General features: G+C 43.3%; 1 protein-coding gene across 1 annotated transcript in view; it reads right to left on the bottom strand.

Moving 5' to 3' along the window:
* LOC122790679 overlaps positions 1 to 19610 on the bottom strand; it is an 800254-nt gene that overhangs the window by 442745 nt on the left and 337899 nt on the right. The window contains exon 9 of the mRNA XM_044058202.1: positions 17353 to 17479. Coding sequence (XP_043914137.1) covers positions 17353 to 17479 — 127 coding nt within the window. The remainder of the gene's footprint in view (positions 1 to 17352; positions 17480 to 19610) is intronic.

Genomic DNA, 19610 nt, shown 5'->3' with positions numbered 1-19610 from the left:
CTGCATCTCAACTGTCTGTCATTGATGTTTTCACATCAACCAATTCTGTTTACAGATAGTTTCCCAGGCAAATGCATATTTATGGTAAGCACAATATATATAGGAGGCATAGGTGTGGGCATTCTGTGAATCTCTGTAATTCCAGGGGTATGGATGGTGTCCATTGACTTGTAGTCAGTACTGACACAGTTAAGTGGAAGCCTTTATATCCTGGCAGTACACTGACCTGTCCCACCCTGCTGTTGTACTAGGCACCATGTACGTTACTCAGAGCTGTGTACTATCCATATGTTTGGCCCCTTGTCCTTCCACAGTCCAGCTTTCCTGCAGTAACATGCACTTCTTATGAACAGTCTGTATAACTCCTACTGTAGGTGTAGCTGACATGCAGATTTGTTGCCGCGGTCAGTCTGGAACCATAGACCCTGACAACCACAGTCCTATAGTTAGACCAGTAGGTAACAACAGCCACCAATAAGTGCTGTGTACTTCCTCACACTTTTAACCACAAACATACAGAGCACATTGACTCCTGCATAGTGTAGAACTGGAACAAGGTGTCAAGTTGATTGTGACAGGCCTGGGAATGTGTGGTCTGCTGCTACTACCTTACAAATATACATATTACTGCAGTTCTATGTGAACATGGGTGTGCTGGGGGGTCATACCACTCAACTGTACACATCTTCACTGACTGTTGAGATGATGGCTCATATTTTGGTTCCATTTTTCATTACACGTGGTTGTGTGCCAAATATTAGTGAAATCATTTAAGCCTGAAGTTAGAAAGTTATGACAGCCATTTGAGTTTCAGACTTCTTGTCCGCATTACAGAGAAGTCATGCTACTGCAACAGCTGTTATTGCATCAGCTTTCAATCCTTGTAAGAGCAATCTTTACGGCATGTGCCTGTTTTTCAGCCTTTGCCACACATTTCTTGATGACTTTGTACAACCTTCCTGCTGTTGGAGGTTTAGACCTATGTATAAGACTCCAAAATTGACATTCATGCATTTGTTCTATGACCCCTCTGTTTGTAAGTCCCTCAGATAGTGCAGGGGATTTTGCTGGCACAGGGTCTACTGCACATTGTGTGGCTGGCAGAACCTGGCAGTGTGCACCTGTTGTCCCACATAGCTGTCCATTGTCTGCTGCTATCCCAGTAACCCACTCCATTCCCATGCATACATGCAGCAAGACCATACATATGCTACCGTAGTATGCCATTCATTTATTAAGAAGGGTGGAATACCTTATGGCAGCAGCAATTGTGAGGACAGTGCTTCAGGGCTGACTCTGTCTAATGCACACAGTACACAGCCTATACATGGTAAGGTATGGGTAGGGTGATGTGTGTGGCATCCTTTTTAGTGTGTGTAAGTCAGAGAGAGGTGTCAGTCCCTGGGTCCCTAGCCTGTCAGTGTATGTGCTATGCATTGCCTCTTTGGCATGGTACGGGTGTACTGGGCACACCTACATCTGCCTACATGGACAGGCTGTGGGGGTTCCTCCTATAAGTCCCCCTGTGCCTTTGGTGACCTTGGCACTGGTTGGGTGCTGTCTGTCCCTTCCCCGCGAGGTTCCTGCTGCAGTTGTTTCCACAGGATCATATTATGTAGTATGGCACATATTATGAACATGTGTGCACACGTGGCTGAAGAGTACTACAGGGCTCCACCGGATATGTCAAGGCAGCATAACCATGACATGAGCATCCCAAACACATGCTCTAAGATGTTCCTAGTTTATGCATGTGCCGCATTATGGCGTTGTTCAGTGTGTGTGTGTGTGTGTGTGTGTGTGTGTGCATTTCTGATTGGTGTCATCATTCATGGTTCCAGTGCGTAGCCAGCATCCCCCATGAGATGGCCATATGGCATGTCCCCCCCGGCAAATGCCTGGTAGAGCTGTGAGGTGTGCCAGATGTGGGAGTTGTGATAACTGCCAGGGCTGCCAGCACACACATTGATGACAATGGCCTGGGCATTGCACATGACCTGGCAGTTGATGGAGTGATAACCCTTGTGGTTGATGTAGACTCTACAGTCTTCAATGGGTGGTGCTTTGATGTGGACATGGGTGCAGTCTGTGGCACCCAGTACATCTGGGTAGTTTGCTACACAGTGGAAAAGATGCATATTGATGGTCCTCTCCTCCAGGGTGCTAGGGAAATGTATGTGCTCACTGGCATGTCCTAGCACGACATCCAGGAACTGGTTCAGTACCCTGGATGTGGATGCCTGTCTGTGAGACCCATATGATATCCCCATTAGGTCTTTAGAAAGTACCTGTAGCTAGTATTCTTAAGGCTACACATACCTTGGTATCCACTGAGATAGGTTCCCCTCTGTTGGCTCTGGGTCTGAGGTGAGGGCAGCAGAGCACGGTAAGTTGCTGAAGTATGTCCCTATCCACCCTGTAGAGCTCTGCTATCTCCAGCTCATGTAGCCCCTGAAAGGTTACCCTGTTTCTGAACACTCTTCTCCTCCTCAGTCTGGGATGGTTGTCAGCATCATCCTCACCACCGCCCTCAGTCAGTAGCATGTAGAGATGTAGCAAAGCAGCAGTGCCTCTATTATTTTGTCAGTTCAAATTCCCAAGTGTGTGCTCCAACAGTGCAGAGTATGTGGGGAAATCAGACTGAAAGGTGTCTGCATACTTTATACTAGGGTGCTGCAGATGCTGCCTGTGTGATTGGCTGACTATTATGCATTCTACCTGCTAGTTACATTACTGAGGGGTTTAAAGGGGTCACTGTGAGTGGCAGAGGCCTTATTTGTAATTTATAGTTGATTGCCTTTTGTCTGCTATTTCTTTTTTCCCCCATTTCCTCAAGTTTTAAGCCTTTAAAACTGTTGCAGCTAGTGGGGGCATTGCTGAGTAGAAAGGGCCCTCCCCTGGACACAAACATGTTCAGCATTTTTGAAATGCTGACCACTGCATATCGGTGCACAAATCTGCTTAGCTGGGCTGAATGCTGCTTAGAATTAAACATCTAAGCAATGCTCAACCCGGCTAAGCAGTGCTAAGTACTGCTAAGCATTGCTCAGTTTTCATTTAAATAAATGTATTAACTTTACATTAATTACTCATTACTGGCATATTACTAAGTATATATGTTTTACATTATATGACATCCCCCTATGTGCTTTATCTTACTTTGGGGTGTGACTGTACTGTAGGGGACACTTTTGTTTACATGGGTGAGTTCACATCATATATCCACTGACACTGGAAATTTGGACCAGCTACACTACCCTGGTTATCAAATATCAATTACTACATCATTAAATAAAATAAAAGTATTTAACAATGCTTTCCCATGTAAAAGCTGAATGGCCTGTCTTGATATTCGAACTGTGAACTACTGCACACAAAGCCAGAACTCTAACCACTAAGCAAACGGAGCTGTCCAAATTCTCAGCTATACATTTCTATATAGTTCTTTCATGGCACAAATGCAGTGGAAAAAAATACAACCGTTTTAAATACATATATCAAAACCTGTCATTCTATCAACCTTCTAAGTTTGCAAGAGCAATATTTAAAAACTATCCCTATTTCTGGCCTTTTGCCCACTTTTAGTACTGCGTTTGTCCGGACTTGTAAGCTCCAATGTGTTTACACCAAGCATGACACACCCCCTTTACATGTCAGCTGCCTCTTCTGCCTACACCACCGCATTATAGCCCCTACACGGTTAGGTACCTGCAGATGTGGTGGCCCATTTTTGCTATTCAGTAAACTTAGCTAATTTGCATACATTAATTATACCCTAGTTACAGCACTACATGAAATTATATATATATATATATATATATATATATATATATATATATATATATATATATATATATATTTAAACACACACACATATATGTGTATGTATGATTTACCTTCAGTTGGTTGACTAACACAGATGTTGACATCCTGAAAGTAAACCACTCTACATCGAAAACAGAAATGTCTACTTCCTAGTACACCTCAACCAAGGTTACATCTCGGCACATGGAAACATTACTGTCAACAAAAAACAAACATTGCCCACCCCCTGATAATTATATATAATAACTCAGGGATCACACAATCATTGAGGAAAGGGAATGTCAGTCTTGCACACCTGTCAGTTACCTGTATAGTCGACCAAATGCAGTTCATTAAACAGGATGTTAACCAGGCTCCCTCTCATCCAAACCAGTGGAACCCATACATATCTATATGGGTCTATTTTGGAAGCTTGAAGTTTCACAACTTCAAACTTCATATGGTCGAGATCATAAGATCGAAGTTTTGAAACTTCAGATGGTTTAAATGGAGATCACCATACTGCGTGGAATGGGAAATGTACTGTTCTCCTCACTGTAGTGCGATCTTAGAGCTGGTATATTTAATTAGAAGGGGATGTGGAGGGTGCAGTTTTGAAAGTCTGAGATTCCAAACTAGATCTATACACACACACATATATATATATATATATATATATATATATATATCTATATACATATTATACACATGCACACGCACACATATACACAGACAGAGAGGTATTTTTGTGTATTTTAAGCGCTGTGAAACTAATGACTGGCATTAGTAACAGACTACATTATGCAGTGAATGACTAGCATTAATGACTGTAATCTGCAGTTATTTACTTGAACAATCCTTAGGTCTCTCTGAATTCCTCAACAGGGCATGATTACAAAGTAAGCAAGAGTCAGTTAGTCAGATCCCGATTCCAATTCCAAGTGAAGGCAACTATTGGTAGTAAACTCAGATGCAAGTGAAGCACACACACACACACACACACACACACACACACACACACACACACACACACACACACACACACACACACACACACACACAAAACTGTTTGCCAAGTTCATGCTGCACACAAGTTATTAAAGTTGCCTTTAGAACTTGCACAGACCCCATCAAAGTTGCCTTCAATAAAGCTGCAAGTTCATAATGCACAGAGTCCAAACTGCAGGAAGAAGAAACCAGAGGAAAACATTCATTCACGTAAGAAACCACTCACTTGGCTAGGCAGGAAGAAAAAAACATTCCTATTGTTGATGTCAAGAAGCCAGGTGTTGAAATGCTACAGCTGTCCTACTGTGCCAAGTGACTACTGAGCCCAAAGCACATTGTGGCAAGCCTTTCACGTGCATGCAAATACAGAAAAAAAAAGTGACATTGTATTTTTACTGGAACTCTCACTAGGGCACACTATTTTACAGCTGGGGCATGTGCCACTGTATGCCTCACAGTAGCACCACCCCTGGGTCCTACAAATTTTCTCTAACTATTGCAGCACATGGTAGCAGAAACATCTCCATGCACCAATAAGAAATATGGCTAGCTCACTACGATCATAATTCAACTTGTTAGTATGTTCTCAACATAGATGACAAGATTCACCTTTCATGCTTTGCTGTTGAGAATTTTTTGACACCCACGTCTCAACCACAAAACAAGGTGGTTATTATGATTGTAGACCTGATTATAATCCTGTATGTTAGAAAGATAAATAAAGAACCATTATTCCATGAAAGGAGACTGATGGACCTCTACATTACGAACTTGGGAGACAGCAAAAGAAAAGACACAATTTGGTATTTCAAGGGGGTGCACATTTGGCAAGGAGTTGCTGCTTTATATAAAAAAGAAAAAATATGACAATATATTAGGAGAAGACCAGGCTTGTTGGCTGTTGGTGAAGCACCCACCAAAAGGAGAAAACGCTGAGAGAAGAAAGGAGCCACTTTTGAGATTTTAAGTATTTTTCCTCTGTTTATTTGATAAGTTTATCTGCATAGCTGCCTAGTTTGAGCATTTTCTGGCTTGTTAAACTTGATTTTTGCATTAGTAGCTGTATTTAGAGCACAACCAAAAGCTGTATACTGAATTTCCTGTTTGCACTTAATTTTAAAATCGTTTTTTTCTCAAAACTTGCATATTTTCTGTCTTGACCTAGCACTCTTGTGTGGGGTCATTTACTGCACTGTTATAACTTGATATTACTTGTGAACCTCTGCTATCTCTGAAAAAACAAAAACAAAAAAAAAATGTTGCTTTTTTTCCACTTTTCTGAGATTTAAAAAAGTTCAAGTTACAGGCTTGCTGTTCTTGAACTGTTTTGTAAGTTTCTGTGAGGCCATTTTTGCTTGGGCTAAAGGAAAGTCTCTCTGTTGATCAGTGGCAGTGATAAACATTGAGCTGCTTCTCTGCCCCCGTGGGAGTGGTTACTGACTTGAAACTGTAGTTTTATTGGCCAAAAGGGGTCATTTCCAAAACTCCTTCATCTTCCTCTCCTAAAACCTAGCTGCCTCGTGGTTTTGGCGTCTTTTCAGGCTTGTTGGCTGTTGGTGAAGCACCCACCAAGAGGAGAAAACGCTGAGAGAAGAAAGGAGCCACTTTTGAGATTTTAAGTATTTTTCCTCTGTTTATTTGATAAGTTTATCTGCATAGCTGCCTAGTTTGAGCATTTTCTGGCTTGTTAAACTTGATTTCTGCATTAGTAGCTGTATTTAGAGCACAACCAAAAGCTGTATACTGAATTTCCTGTTTGCACTTAATTTTAAAATTTTCTTTTTCACAAAACTTGCATATTTTCTGTCACTCTTGTGTGGGGTCATTTACTGCACTGTTATAACTTGATTTTACTTGTGAACCTCTGCTATCTCTGAAAAAACAAAAAAAAATCTTGCTTTTTTCCCACTTTTCTGAGATTTAAAAAAGTTCAAGTTACAGGCTTGCTGTTCTTGAACTGTTTTGTAAGTTTCTGTGAGGCCATTTTGCTTGGGCTAAAGGAAAGTCTCTCTGTTGATCAGTGGCAGTGATAAACATTGAGCTGCTTCCCTGCCCCCCCGTGGGAGTGGTTACTGACTTGAAACTGTAGTTTTGTTGGCTGTTTTGGGTCAATTCCTGGCTCTTTCCAGCCCCTGCTATCAAGCACACTTTAGAGTGCTTTAGCGCGATTTAGCGCGGAGTTGCCACTAGAGCAGCATCGGGCAGCGCCGGTTTAACTAGGTTAAACTTTTTCTGGCTCCATAAAGTCTGTTCTTCATTTTTTCCCTTAGAACTGCTCTACTTAGGTTCATAGGTTAGTACTAGGCTATCAGCCCTAGGGCCTATACAAGCCTAGCCATAACAATTCCCTGAATATTTCTTCCCACATTATTTACTTTTCTGGACCCCTGTCTAGCAGGGCGACTGACGTGATCCCTGGGGTGAATTTCCTTTCTCCCATCCAATCGTCAAGGTTCCTCTTGAAGAGGTCCAAAGAGGCACTCTGCTTGACATGTATGGGCAATCTATTCCAGAGTCTGGGGAGTCTCTGGGTCAGGAACCTATCCCTCCAACATGTTTTGTTTATTGTGATGACAGGTTTAGATCCCTGGAGCGTGTAGCTCTGAGGGATTGGGATTTCTTTAAGTGTAGCATGTCCAACAGCTCTGGGTTTGACATGGCCTTGTATGTTAAGCAGAGATCGCCTCTGAGTAGACGATATCGACAGAGTATAGCTGGAGTTTTTTAAGGCGGTCAGCATAGGGCATCTGCTTTAGGCCTGTGATTCTTTTAGTGAGGTATTTCTGAGGCCTTTCCAGTTGTTGCAGATGTCTTGAGAGGTACATACCAAATGGGGCATTGTATTCTATAATGGGTCTAATGAGGGATGAGTACAGTGGGACAATGACCTCCTTTTTCTGGATGAAAAGCCCTTCGTGATGAGGTGTGCCACATAGAAGGATTTCCTGACTGTTGTGGCGATGTGGTTATCGAAGGTGAGACCACTGTCCACCTGTGTCCCTAAGTCTCTTATCACACTTTCTGTGTTTAGTGTACTGCCACCTATATGGTAATTCATGGATACATGTTTTTTCCCAAAGGGATAACAATACATTTCTTGGCATTGAGCTTGAGCCCATGGCTCTGGCACCAAGCATCTGTTTCTGTAAGGCCCTTTTGTAGAGTATCCACATCATTTGGGGATTCAATAATGGCTCCCAGTTTGCAGTCATCTGCAAACTTTATTAGCCAGAGTCCCTTAGTGTTGACCTGTACTTCAGAGAAGTAGATGCCAAACAAGAGCGCCCCAGGATTGAACCCTGAGGTACTCCACTTGTCACTTGTCTGGAGCTGGATTTGGAGTCGGCTACTTTTACAGTGTGGGTTCTATCAGTAAGCCATTTAGCAACCCATTGGGTGACATAGGGATTAATGCCCAACTTAGTAAGTTTATCTATGATTCCAGAGTGGGATGGTGTCAAAGGTCCAAAGAGGCACTCTGCTTGACATGTATGGGCAATCTATTCCAGAGTCTGGGGAGTCTCTGGGTCAGGAACCTATCCCTCCAACATGTTTTGTTTATTGTGATGACAGGTTTAGATCCCTGGGCGTGTAGCTCTGAGGGATTGGGATTTCTTTAAGTGTAGCATGTCCAACAGCTCTGGGTTTGACATGGCCTTGTATGTTAAGCAGAGATCGCCTCTGAGTAGGCGATATGCGACAGAGTATAGCTGGAGTTTTTAAGGCGGTCAGCATAGGGCATCTGCTTTAGGCCTGTGATTCTTTTAGTGAGGTATTTCTGAGGCCTTTCCAGTTGTTGCAGATGTCTTGAGAGGTACATACCAAATGGGGCATTGTATTCTATAATGGGTCTAATGAGGGATGAGTACAGTGGGACAATGACCTCCTTTTTCTGGATGAAAAGCCCTTCGTGATGAGGTGTGCCACATAGAAGGATTTCCTGACTGTTGTGGCGATGTGGTTATCGAAGGTGAGACCACTGTCCACCTGTGTCCCTAAGTCTCTTATCACACTTTCTGTGTTTAGTGTACTGCCACCTATATGGTAATTCATGGATACATGTTTTTCCCAAAGGGATAACAATACATTTCTTGGCATTGAGCTTGAGCCCATGGCTCTGGCACCAAGCATCTGTTTCTGTAAGGCCCTTTTGTAGAGTATCCACATCATTTGGGGATTCAATAATGGCTCCCAGTTTGCAGTCATCTGCAAACTTTATTAGCCAGAGTCCCTTAGTGTTGACCTGTACTTCAGAGAAGTAGATGCCAAACAAGAGCGGCCCCAGGATTGAACCCTGAGGTACTCCACTTGTCACTTGTCTGGAGCTGGATTTGGAGTCGGCTACTTTTACAGTGTGGGTTCTATCAGTAAGCCATTTAGCAACCCATTGGGTGACATAGGGATTAATGCCCAACTTAGTAAGTTTATCTATGATTCCAGAGTGGGGGATGGTGTCAAAGGCCTTGGCAAGGTCTAGATAGGCTGTGTGGACAACCTTACCCTTGTCCATGGCTCTGGAAACTGATTCAAAGAAGTCAGTCAGGTTCAGGAGACAAGATCGGCCCTTCACAAACCCAAACTGGGTGGGGTCCAGTGTTTGAAGGTTGCCAATGTCTTTGTTTATAAGTTCCATGATAATACGCTCCATGGCCTTGCAGATAAGGCTTGTCAGACTGATGGGACGGTAGTTTCCGGGATCCAAGGTGGATCCCCCCTTGTGGATTGGGATAACTATAGCTCTGCGCCACTCAGTGGGCACGAAACCTGAGGTTAGGCTATGATTAAACATGACACTTAGCTGAGGTGCCAGTTCATATTGTAGTTCATGTAGTACACATCCCGGGATGTCATCTGGTCCCATGGATGCTGTATTCTTGGCTTTAGAGAGTGTGTTTTGTACCTGTGTGGCCGTTATTACTGGAATTTGGCAATCTTCCGGTATTGAGATGGGCCATTTAGGGGGTGAGAGTGGGGTGAAGTTGGCACTGAATCGATCTGCCAGGATATTGGCAATATCCTTCGGATCAGTATATTTAATGCCATTCTGTTTTAGCTCAGAGCAGATCTGAGCATTGCCATTTAGATTCTTGACATAATTATAGAATGCTTTGTGGTTGTCTTTGGAATCTTTGGCAATTTTATTTTCGTAACTAGCTTTGGAGGATTTTATGAGGCATCTCAGTTTCTTACTGAGGCTAGTAAGGGAGTTTTTTGCATCCTGGGATTTTCCTCTTTTCTGCAAAAGTTTCTTCCTTTTGTTGTAAAGTTTGTTTATGGCAGGGGACCACCAGATTGGCTTCCTTTTTGGATGAGAGCATTTTGGTTCTATTTGGGATGGCACGATTCATGCATGAGTGGATGTGCTCATTACAGTGCCGTAGTGTAGGATTCAGCAGTTGAACTTTCAGTTCCGTCTGCATGGGTGTCATGAAGTTTGTCACTTCTGACTTGAGAAGCATGAAGTTGGCTTTAGAGAAGTTTTTATGGTGGTTTCTTTACTGGGGGTGGGGTGGGATGTGGATGTTAAGGGTGATTAGCTTATGGTCAGACCTGACTAACGAGGGGTGACCATAGGTATGGAGCATTGATTTCCCATGTTGGTAATGACCAGGTCTAGGATATTGGAGCCCCTGGTGGGATATGGATTAGTTGATTCAGGGCGTTGGAATTTATGAATTCCAAGAACCGTTCATAAAGGTGTTGGGACATGAGTAGTTTTCCCAGTTAATGGCAGGGTAGTTAAAATCACCCAGTATTAGGGTGTTTGGTTCTATCTTAATATTTTCCAGTATGTTTAGAAAGGTGTAGTGAGAATCTTGGGGTATGGTGGGGGATCTGTAGCAAGCTACAATTTGGATTGCAGTCTTACCTAGTGTTAGTTGCACTTGGAGAATTTCAGACACATTGTGTTGGCCAACTAGCCTGGTGGTGTGAATATCCTTGGTGAATATTGACACTCCTCCACCTTTAGTGTTTGGTCCTGGTTTGGTGGCGAAAAGTGTGGTAAGAGTTGTAGCCTGGTATTGCAGGGGTGCTCTCTGGAGCCTTGAACCAGGTCTCAGTTACTGCACAGATATTGATGTTCTCCATTTTTAGGAGTGCCTCGAGAGAGTGCATTTTGAGGTTTAGACTTCTAGCATTGAGTAGCATTACCTTCAGATTTTGCATGCTTGTACCTGTTATGGTGGTGGTTTTGTCCTTTGAAATTTGCCTAAAAAAGGCACTATAGGGTGGCAAGAACCTTAGCCAGTAACCTGAATCCCAGAGGCGACAGGTGCAGACCATCTCTGGCAAAGCATCGTGGTCTGTCAATCATGTCATCCCAGGCAGACAGATACTGGATCCCCTTTGAATGACACCATAAACTTAGCCAATTGTTGAAGTCAATCATTTTATCCTTATATTGTGGTATCATTCTGGGCGAAGGTAGGATGCTACTCAGGGCTAGGGTCATACCTGCCTGGGCCACATGATCCGAGAGCGCTTCCATGTCTCTTTTCATGTAGTCCAGGGAGGTGCGTCTCAAGTCATTCACTCCAACATGGACAATGACAGAGTCATATTGTACTTGTTGTGGAGTGACTTGAGTGCATGCGTTATGTGGCGGATCCTGGCACCCGACAGGCAGCTGACTGTAACTTTCTCCTTATTCAACCTGGTGAGAGGGACATCAGTGTGCGGACTATAGAGTCACCTATGACTAAAGTGTTAGGTACATTGTCTTGCCTTAGGGTCTGTTGCTGGGTGGCACACTGGTGTTGTGAACTATGTGACACATTGGTTGTGATTGGTGTTTGTTTGCGTTTCAGCTTCAGAGGTCTTTGTTGCTTGGGCAGGTTACAGTTAAGGGCCTCTGCATATGTGGATTTAGTGTTGCTATATGTGGGTGTTGGTGGTGTGGGTTTAGAAGGGCTATGTGTTGCTTGAGGTGTAGTGTGGGTGTTAACCTTCTCCTCTTGACTGTTTAGCACAATCTTGGGTGGAGAGAGCTTTGCTTCCATTTTGGCTATATAAGTGCATCTCTCACAAGTTGTAGTGTTGGGTGGTAGGAGGAGAGGGTTGTCTGTGTACATGAGGCAATTGCTGCATTGCCCCAGTATGCCCAGATTCACCAGGTGGACAGGAGAAATCACTGGAAGCTGACCCTTGGACATGCCTGGTTTGGGGCTTTTTTTTCTTTGTAAAGTATAGGAGCTGTTTCCTTAGCAAGGTACTTTGCAATTATAGGCTGTTTAGTGCCTACTATTAATTTCTCCTTGTTAACAAGGAGAGTGCAGTGTTTGTATGAGTTTAAGGCTTCCTAGTGCTTTCCAGTAGGTATTAGAGAAAGTGCTAGTCACAGGGATGCTTAAAGGTAAGATTGAAAAGAATGCACTCTGCAGTGTGCACTAGAGAAATTAGATGTGAAAGTAGGTAACTTGAGTTTTACCTGTTTAAAAAATTAAGGTTTAGTGGAGAGTTACTATTTTTAAAACAGCAAGATGGACTGAAAGGGGTGGTACTTTTGTATTTTGGTACTATGAGATACTGTAGGATGGCTAATAAATTTAAATAATTGAAGGGGTGGGATTTCAAAAATGATGATTTTGTGATTACTCACATAAGCCAGTGAAAGTAGAGAGAAATGAGATATATGGTCAGATTGACATAAGAGGCGGGCAACTAGAAAGACAGTGGTATTTAACAAGACAACTTAAATGGGTGGGAGGGAAAAAATTCTGCCTGACTCAGAACAGAGAGAGCTGTGGTCTCTTTTGAAGTTTTAATATGCTGTTAAAACAGAATGCAAGCAAAACACAAGGTAAAGAAAACAAACTACAGTATTCAAAATATAGAAAGGCAATACAGAAATACATAAAATAATAGCAAACTAACCTTTCCTTCACAGCAAAGTGTAGCAGAGTCTGGATGAGCCTTTCTGGCAATCTAAACAGTATATCCCTTAACTAAAAAGCGCAGCACTTGTTCCTAAAAGCTTTTACTTGTCTTAAAAGCATCTTCTTTTCAGGTTTAGCACTTCTGTATTATACAAAGTCCCTCACTAGCAAACCCCCCCCCAAGGAGTACCCACTTCCTTACTAAGTCCTCTCTTATTCAGTTACACCCCTAACTTCTAAATTTCTCTAGCATGTCGAAGGGCCAGATGCTGGCATCCTCTCCTGTCCAGTTGGTGAATTTGGGAATATTGAGGCAATGTTACAATTGCCTCATGTACGCTGACAACCCTCTCCTCCTCCCACATAACACAAATACTTGCGAGAGATGCAGCTATTTAGCCAAACTGGAGGCTGAGCTCTCTCAACTCAGGACTGGCAAGACCAGACAGGAGGAGAAGGCAACTACACACACCACAAAACCAGTCTCACATAAAGCTATCACAACAATGAATCAAACACATAAACACACAAAGTCATACTCGGAGGCTCTGAGCAAAATTTACCTAAACAGCAGAGGCCTCCAAAGCAGACATCAAGCAACTGCCACCTCATGACACACCACAGGCAACACATAAACCACAAAATCAGTGTGCAAAGCAGTCACAGCCCTTAAGGCCAAATACAACACCAAACATACTTGTCATAGGGGACTCCATAGTCAGACACACTGACGTCCCACTCACCAGGCTGAACAAGGAGAGAGTCACAGTAAGCTGCCTATCGGGTGCTAGAATCCGCCACATAACACAAGCACTGGTCACTCCACAGCAAGTACAAATATGACACAGTCATTGTCCATGCTGGTGTGGCGACCTGAGACGTACCTCCCTGGACTACATGAAAAGAGACATAGAGGCTCTCTGATTATGTAGCCCAGGCATGTATGACCCTGACCCTGAGCAGTATCCTTCCTTCACCAAGAATGATGCCACAACATAGAGACAAGATGATCAGCTTTAACAATTGGCTTAATTTCTGGTGTCATTCAAAGGGGATCCAGTGTCTGTCTGCCTGGGATGACATGCTTGACAAGCCACGCTGCTTCCAAGGACGGCTTGCACCTGTCACCCCTGGGATTCCGGATATTGGCTAAGGCTCTTGCCACCCCCATAGTGCCATTTTTAGGCAAGGCTCAAATTCTAAACCTACCACCCTAGAAAACAAAAATGGGAAGAAACTATGGGTAATGCTGCTCAATGCCAGAAGTCTAAATCTCAAAATGCACGCTCTTGAGGCCCTTCTCAGTATGGAGAACATCGATGTCTGTGCTGTGACTGAAACCTGGTTCAAGGCTCCTGAGAGCACCCCGGCACTATCAGGTTTTACCTCATATCATGCGTTCCGGCCCCAAAACCCGGACCACACCACAAAAGGAGGGGGTGTATCCATATTCATCAAGGATACCGACACCTCCAGGTTGTTGGCAACGCACGAAGCATCGGAAACCATCCAGGTGCAATTAACCATAGGCAAAACTGCTCTACAATTTGTAGCATGCTACAGGCCACCCTCTCAAACTCAGGAACCCCACACAGCCTTCCTGAAGACACTGGAGGGTATAAATGTATCTCCAAACACCATTATATTGGGTGACTTCAACTACCCGAATATAGACTGGGAACATTACTCAAGCCCCAACTTTCTAGCCCAAAGGTTCCTGGAGTTCATAAATTCAAATGCCATGGAACAACTAGTCACCGTTCCCACAAGAGGAGAAAATATACTAGATCTCATCATCACAAACATGGGGACAAAGTGTTCCACACTGGAAGTATATCCCTCATTGGTGAGATCAGATCACAAACTTATCTCACTGGAAATCCACATTCCGCCCCCACCCCAAACAAAAAAGACCACAGTGAAGAACTTCTCTAAAGCAAACTTCACACTACTCAAGACTGGTGTGGTATCCTTCGAGGCCCCCGAGCCAGTGGAAACCACAACCCAAGCTGCGGAAGCCCTTACAAATGCCTTCTACGAACACCTCCAGGACTACATGGATCAGGCAATCCCTAATAAAACCAAGACTCTTTCCACCAAGGGCAAACGTCCAGTCTGGTGGACCCCATCCATAAACAAACTTTACAATAAGAGGAGAAAGCTGTTACATGATAGAGCAAAATCCATAAAAGAGAAGACACCCTTGATCATTATTATTAAAAAAATACGAGCACTCATAAAATCATCCAAGGCCAAATTTGAGAGAAAAATTGCAATAGATTCAAAAGACAATCATAAGGCCTTCTTCAGCTATGTTAGAAACCTGGGTGGAAACTCCCAGATATGCGCAAAATTAGTCCAAAATGATACAAAAATCACTGAACCCACAGACATTGCCAACATACTGGCAGACAGGTTCAGTGCAAACTTCACCCGCTCCCCAAAAGGAGGCTAACTATCCCAGCAGTGTAGCCTCCCAGACATCTCTAATGCGCAGGTGAAAGCTGCTCTCTCTAAAGCTAAAAACACAGCATCAATGGGACTGGATGGTATCCCCGGCTGTGTGCTACATGAACTCAACGAGGAACTAAACCCGCATATAAGGCAGCTGTTTAATCTTAGCCTTACCACAGGATACGTGCCCAAGGAGTGGCGTGCGGCAACTGTGGTCCCACTCCACAAAGGCGGTACCTCACGGACCCTGGAAATTACCGCCCCATAAGCTTAACAAGCCTGGTCTGCAAAGCTATGGAGAGGATCATAATGGAACTCATAAACAAAGACATAGGGGACTTGCAGACATTGGACCCGACCCAGTTTGGCTTTGTCAAGGGCAGATCATGCCTTTTGAACTTGGTCGACTTCTTCGAAACAGTCACCAAGGCCATTGATGAGGGAAAGGCAGTCCATACAGCCTACCTTGACCTTGCAAAAGCTTTCGACACAATACCCCACTCGGGTATTATAGAGAAACTTACCAGCTTAAATGTAAACCCATATGTCACAAGATGGGTTGCAAACTGGCTAAAGGACAGAACCCACAGGGTTAGAGTTGCTGGCGCCATGTCAGACTCCAAGCCGGTCACAAGTGGGGTCCCACAGGGCTCAGTCCTTGGCCCCCTGTTGTTCGGCATCTACTTCTCAGAAGTACAGGCAAACATAGGAGGACTATGGCTGACAAAGTTTGCAGATGACTGCAAACTGGGCGCCATAGTGGAAAGTACATCGGACACAGCTATCCTTCAGAGGGGTTTCACGGAAACTGATAACTGGTGCCAGAGCAATGGCCTGAAGTTAAATGCCAAAAAATGTATAGTCATACCCTTCGGGAAAAACAAGGTAACCCCAAGCCACCATATAGGTGGCAATCCATTAAGCACAGAAGAGGTTATCAGGGACCTGGGGACCTGGCCTTTCTTTTGACACTCACATTGCTAAAGTGGTTAGAAAGACCTTCTACATTGCCCACCTGATCATGAAGGGATTCACATCCAGATCAAGTGAGGTCATTGTTCACCTGTACTCTTCACTTATCAGACCAATAATTAAGTACAATGCCCCATTCGGGATATATCTCACCCGACACCTGCAGCAATTGGAGAGACCCCAAAAGTTCCTCACCAAAAGGATAAAGGGACTCCAAAATCTGCCATATGCTGCCAGACTGAAGAAACTCCAGCTCTATTCAGTCGCATACCGCCTGCTCAGAGGTGACCTGTGCCTGACATACAAGGCCATGTCCAACCCGGAATTAATGGACATGCTCCACCTCAAAAAATCCAAATCTACCAGATCCACTAGAGCAAGTGACTTAAACCTTAGCACGGATATAAATAGGACATGCTGGAGGGATAGATTTGTCACCCAGAGACTCCCTATGCTGTGGAATAAAATCCCAGTCCATGTGAGGCACAGCACCTCGATGGCTCTGTTCAAGAGAAATCTTGACCGGTGGATGGGAGATCGTAGGTTTACCCCGGGAATCATCTCTGTGTCACTGCTGGACAGAGGCACAACAAACTAATGGGCACAGTATTTTTTAACATAAGGGGTGGCGTAAGCCACAAAACTTTGGGCTAGGCTTATAAATGCCTTAGGGCAGATAGCCTAGTATGAACCTATGAACCTATGAAGATTACTGCATTTAAAATGTGGGCATATAGATAGAAACCTCATGAAAGGAACTGCAGTACAGTAAATAACAAGCTGCAGTAATCATGTGCTGTATTCACTTAAATGGGATTGTGTGAGGATTACACACAACTATACAGGTCCAGTATGGAAACATATTAAACTATCTGCTGTTTAAGGACATCTGAAATGAGAAGAAGACAATCAATTTCCCTCACAGTTCCTGGGTTCTTGGTATAATCCTGACCTCTAGTTATGGTTTGTGTGGCGTACGCTTGATTCTCCGGTGTCTCATTTTATTTCTCCAAGTACTCCAATTTCCATCTACTTCCCACAAATAAGATGTCTGCACTGGGTTCTTTAAACTTCCCATCTGCATATACATACCTTTGTTCTGTTCACACCGTCTGTGGCTAAAATGGGCCTAAAATGAGCTTTTCTGAGATATACGACATCTTGGTGTAGCATTTTAATATGGCATTTGTCTTTCTCAGAATAAAGATCTAACCAAACAAGATGGATCTACACTTACCTATTGAAATCAAGTTTTCGTAATTTTGCACCATCACTTCCCTGTGAAGCTGCTTTTCTTGTCTTCTTAACTTCATCCACTCTTCTTCTGAGAAACTCACGGAGACATCCTCAAAGGTTTCTGGATTCTATAAAAGTTAGTCAGTGTACACTTCAGTTTTGCTTTTACTGTTAACATAAAAGCTATATTAATTCAGTAGAAAACACTGGCATTTGTTACTAGAATTATAGCTATTATGATACAAGAGCAACACTGTTCACACATTGACTATTGGTTAATGCCCCCCTTTCAGTTTAATAACTAGAGTGGCCAACATTCCAATTCAGCATCTCGTAAGGGTAATACTTAAGGAAAACTGAGACCACCTTAGGAATAAGAGAGGGATTTGTTCTCAAAGAATCCCTGTCATTGTGAAAAAGGAGGTAGGACTCACCATAAAAGCTTCTAAGTCAGATACCATCCAAAGTCAGAGCAGTGAGTAATACAGTCTTCCATGATATGAACCTCAAAATTAGTCTAATGAGCTGCCTGAAATGTACAAAATGAAGATCCCAACCTGTTTTCCAGGTGGATGGTTATGTAAAATCATTTTCAAAAACTGCTGGACTTAAGGACAGTTAAAAAGGTGGGGCTCCAAGGGCAGATAAGCAGAAATGTCTGACAAATAAACCAGGACACAAAAGAAAGGCTGAAGAGCAGTAACTCACACAAGTAAAGAAAACACAGAGGTGGGCTGACCTTAAAAAAGGGTCAAGGTTCTTGGTCTGGCATCAACTAGAAAATCTTTCCCACTTACACATATGTTTGTCTTTCGGATTTTTCCCGGTAAGGGGTCACCACAGCAGAACTCCGGTCCGCTAATGATTGGCAGTAGATTTTTTTTACGAAATGCCAAGGTGCCAGCTTGACGCCCAACCTTCAATGAAGGCATGCCCATTTACGCATGCCTGTCTTTTGAACATTTCCCAACTGCAGGGAGGACATGCAGACTCCACACAGAAGGCACTCTCCCAAGCCAAGCTGAGAATCAAACGGGAGAACCTCTTGCTGTGAGGTAACAACGCTACCGCTGTACCACTGCAGCATTTCCCACTTATATGGTTTCTTATTAACAGGATTTTTTTTGGTCTCCTTCAGCACCTTTTGCATATCCTAGAAAAAAGTGCTTAAAAGGTATCATAATTCTTTTATCCAGGCAATCAACTGAAGAATGTTCAGGTTGGGGAGTATCAAACAATCGCCATCTTGTGCGAGTAAATCCAGTCTGTGGGAAAATTTTTACTAATTGTCCTTGGCCAATTTCAAAAGAAGGGAGGGCCACTGTTGCCTGGGCCAAAAGGGAATCATCACCACAATCTTTGTGGAGTCCTTCTGGATCTTTAAAAGGACCATGGATAGCACTGAGAAGGGTGGAAACCATAGAGCACCATTCTTCTCCATGGGAATAAGAAAGCACATATCTTCCAGAATGGTTTGAAAGGTATCCTGGAGCAAAATTATTTCAACTGCAAATTATGAAAGGAGGCAACCAGCTCTATTTGTGGTTCCATACAATTGGATCAATTCTTGAAAGACCCCATGGGTGCAGCCTACATTTGTGAGGGTCCTGCTTAACATTTCTCGTACAATTTGTTGCACTGATGGAATGCAGAAAGCCTGAAAAGTAAAAAATTAAGTTGAGTTGTTACATCACAGGCTATCATAACAAGTCTGCAAGGGGTAAGATGTGGTAGCTATGTTTGCTTATTGTACCACAGCACCATGGTGCTGTCTGTAACAATGTGCAGAAGTCCCACAGGCCAGGCTTTCAAAGCTTTTATCAGCGCAATCATCTCTTTGATATTTACGTGCTTTTGCTCGTTCCACGGTTGTTGCACTTCCACACTTTTTCAGACAGTCCTTATGCAAAGTCTGAAGTATCTGCTGTACCACACTGAAGAAAAAACCTAGATTTCAAGACAACTGGTCCACTCATAACAGAATCTCCCTCCTTGAAAAACCCAGCACTGGGATTTGAAAAGATAAGGCATGATGATGCGGAGTCCAGACTATCCTTCGCTATCATTTAAGCCTAAACCTTAAGATTTTCGGAAAATATAGAAACTCAATTTCACATGTCAGAGGGGAATAAATATAAAACAAGGACAGCAATTAGTGTAAGTAGGAACACATGCTGTAACGGGTGCTTTAGCATGGATACCCTTAGTTTTAGGCTAGGTAATGCCTGTGGGTGATTTGGGACAATTTCCGCTATCATT

Source organism: Protopterus annectens, chromosome 16.part0 (genome assembly GCF_019279795.1).
Source record: "Protopterus annectens isolate FY-2018-M chromosome 16.part0, PAN1.0, whole genome shotgun sequence".
NCBI lineage: Eukaryota > Metazoa > Chordata > Ceratodontiformes > Protopteridae > Protopterus > Protopterus annectens.
This window is presented reverse-complemented; position numbering and strand designations above follow the sequence as displayed.